The sequence below is a fragment of the Leopardus geoffroyi genome, chromosome E2 (genome assembly GCF_018350155.1).
Source record: "Leopardus geoffroyi isolate Oge1 chromosome E2, O.geoffroyi_Oge1_pat1.0, whole genome shotgun sequence".
Taxonomy (NCBI): Eukaryota; Metazoa; Chordata; class Mammalia; order Carnivora; family Felidae; genus Leopardus; species Leopardus geoffroyi.
The window spans coordinates 47,068,227-47,071,587 of NC_059335.1; the positions used below are offsets into that span (position 1 = coordinate 47,068,227).

The 3,361-nt window shown below is 52.3% G+C and overlaps 1 protein-coding gene across 1 annotated transcript; it reads right to left on the reverse strand.

The window, feature by feature from the left end:
* Positions 1-747: 747 nt before the first annotated feature.
* LOC123578419 lies at positions 748-3,067 on the reverse strand. The gene is given in 2 exon segments (XM_045441310.1): positions 748-2,316; positions 2,319-3,067. Coding segments are annotated over 2 exon segments (1,533 nt in total). The 5' UTR covers positions 2,818-3,067; the 3' UTR covers positions 748-1,282.
* Positions 3,068-3,361: the final 294 nt, after the last annotated feature.

Consider the following 3,361-nt stretch of genomic DNA (forward strand, 5'->3'; position numbering starts at 1 on the left):
CAGGAAAACCATACCTGGGTAAGATGTCTTCTAGTAGCTTCTTAGCCACTGTCTGAGCCATTTCATGCTTGGTTGGGTATGCCTCCACCCAGCCAGAGAAGGTGTCTGTAAATACTAAAAGATATTTATAACCATACTTTCCTGGTTTGACTTCAGTGAAGTCGACTTCCCATTGGGCTCCGGGTCTGGAGCCTCAGAGCCTGGTTCCTTTTTTATTTGATGTGGCTCTCGCATTGGTGAGCTGGCAGGTCTTGCAGGCAGATACAACTTGCTCTATTTTGGTGTCCTGTTGGTGGATCTTGATTCTGGCATGTCGGATTAAGTCTTTTAATTTTCCGGCCCCCATGTGAGTAGACCGATGCATGTGCTCTAATATTGAGACTCCAAGCCGGTCTGGCAGCACGAGCTCCTTGTTAGGTATATACCACCATTCCTTTATCTCCTGGGCCATGGAGAGTTTCTTGATCTGCTGTAACTCCTCCTGGGAGTATTTGGGCAGGTCTGGTAAAACTGGATCTCCCACGTCTGGTAGTTGTTAAGCCATTTTCTAGCTCCCAACATTAGCACTTTGGTGAGGGCTATGAGCTCTGCTCGCTGGGCTGACGTTCCGGAGGGTAGAGCCTCCGCCCATACGGTGTCCGTTTTGGTGACCACCGCTGCACCCGCATACCTGTGTCCATCTCACACAAAGCTGCTGCCATCAGTGAATGAAGTAGCCTCGGCATCGGGGAGGGGCTGGTCGGTAGCCATGTCCCGGTGAGTTGCCCACTGTAGCCCTCCTCCGGATCATGCCACTCAAAGGCAAACAAGGGTTGGCTCTGGGGTGCCAGCGGCAGACTGAAGAAGGCGTCCTTTAAATCTGGTACAGTATACCAGATCCTGGAGGGGGCCAAGGAGCTCAAGAGAGTATATGGGTTGGGAACAGTTGGGTGTATGTCTGTGACCCTCTTATTTACTTCCTGGAGGTCTTGTACTGGTCGGTAGTCATTTGTGTGAGGCTTTTTGACTGACAGTAGGGGGGTGTTCCAGGGAGACTGGCAAGGAACTAGTACCCCTAGGCTTCGTAGTCTCCGGATGTGTGGCTGGATCCCCTTCCGGGCCTCCTGAGACATGGGGTATTGTTTGATCCTTACCGGACTCTCTCCTGGCTTGAGCTCTTCCGGGACCGGGGTCCTGTGAGCGGCTAGTCCTATCCCCCCCCCCCCCCCCCCCCCGTCTCTGCCCAAACCGAGGGGAATTCTTGTAGCCATCTGTCTATATTATCCTCTCTCGGGAGCGCCTCCTAGTGGAGGAGGTATTCATCCTCCAGTTTCATGGTCAGGACCTGGATGGGGTGGCCCTTGCCATCGGTGACCTGAGGCCCCCCTTGTCTGAAAGTTATCTGAGCTCCAATCTTGGTCAGTAAGTCCCGTCCTAACAGCGGGTAGGGGCATTCTGGTATTACCATAAAGGAGTGGGATACCCGGCCCGTCCCCAAATCTACTGTTCTTCGGGTAGTCCATGAATACTGGCTCATACCAGTTGCCCCTTGTACCCAGGACTTCTTGCTGGCTAGTTTTCCTTGTGGGGTGCAGAGGACCGAATGTTGTGCTCCGGTGTCAACAAGGAAGTCAACAGGGGTCCCCTCCACTTTAAGAGTTACCCTGGGTTCGGGGAGAGGGTCCGAACCCAGACTCCCCTAATCACTTAGTTCATCTAGCTCTAGGACTTTTACTCGATCAGTCTTGCTTCCCTTCCTGCCGGCCCTTTTCGGACAATCTCGGGCCCAATGCCCTGTCTCCTTGCAGTATGTGCACTGATCTTTCTGCAGCCTCTGCTTCCCCCACTTGGTGGTTCCTTTACCTTTTCTTGCATCGTCTGCCAGCTGCCAGAGATGGCGGTCTCCTTCCTTGGGGAAGTCAGCAGTGGTAGCTAGTAGTATTCTGGCCAGGTCTTGAGTCTGCTTACTGCTGGCAGCCGCCATGGCACAAGCCTGCTTGTCCTCAGGAGGCTCCCGGTTATTATATACCTTTTCGGCTACCACCAGTAAGTCCTGCAGACTTTTTTCGCCTAGTCTATCTATTTTCTGTAATTTTCTCCTAATGTCTATGGCCGATTGGTTTACAAAGGCCATGATAACAGCTGCCTTGCTTTCCGGAGCCTCTGGATCCATGGGGGTATAGGTACAGAATGCCTCCATGATCCGTTCTAAAAAGGCAGCCGGAGATTCATCTTTTCTCTGTTGCACATTTCCTACCTTGGCCAAATTGGTTGGCTTTCTAGCAGTCATTCGGAGACCCCCCATTAGAGTCTGGCGGTAGACCCGGAGCCTGTCTTACCTTCTGCCGTGTTGAAATCCCACTGGGGCCAAGTTAAGGGGAAGGAGGCATCTATCTGAGCCTGGTTGGTGGTGGGATTCCCGTCTGCGCCCGGAACTAGTTTTCGGGCCTCATTAAGGATTCTTTCTCTTTCTTCAGTCGTGAACAGGACCTGCAAAAGCTGCTGGCAATCGTCCCACATGGGCTGATGGGTAAAAAGAACAGAGTCTAATAAATCAATAAGCCCTGCCGGTTTCTCGGAAAACTTAGGATTCTGAGCTTTCCAATTGTAGAGGTCACTAGTGGCAAAAGGCCAATAGTGATGGGGCTGATTCCCCTCCGCGTCTGGGGGTCCAGTGGCTTGCAGGGGCAGAATAGTGGAGTCGGTGGCGGAGGCAGATTGCTCCCTATGTGCCCTTTGTCTTGTAAAGGGCGGGCTTCCCACTGGAGCATTTCCGCCTCCCGCTCTCGGAACAGCGTCTGCCTCCCCCGGAGGGGGAGGATGGTGTTCTTCCGGCATCCTAGAGGGGTTATATGGGGGAGGAAAAATTAATTCTTCTTCAGTCCCCCCTTGTAGGACAGGGTAGAGGGGTGCTGAAGGCTGGGTAAGACTTTTCTTCTTCTTTGTCCCCTGCAAAGCAAGAATGGGTTTTGGCTCCAGAGGGAGCGGGGCTAGGAAGGGCTTAAGCCAAGAGGGTAGGTCTTCTACAAGGTCCTGCCAAATGATAATGTAAGGGAGCTGATCAAGATGGCCCGTCTTAGGCCGAGAGATGATACTGACTCAGTGGATGGTAGGGAGGTCGAAGGTCCCCTCTGGTGGCCATCCAACATTGAAAGTTGGCCACTTGCTAGAACAAAAAAACTGCCACCGACCCTTTTGGACTTCCACACTGAGGTTGTTAGCTCTTCCCCTCACATCCTTAAAGTGACCAATCATAATACTTAGAGGAGTAGTCTGAGTCTGTCCTACAACGTCCGTCCAGTAAGTCCAGTAAGTCCACAGAACAAAACAGAGAAACACAAAAACAGACAGAGGGCCCCTAGAAAGTCTTCCAACTCCATGG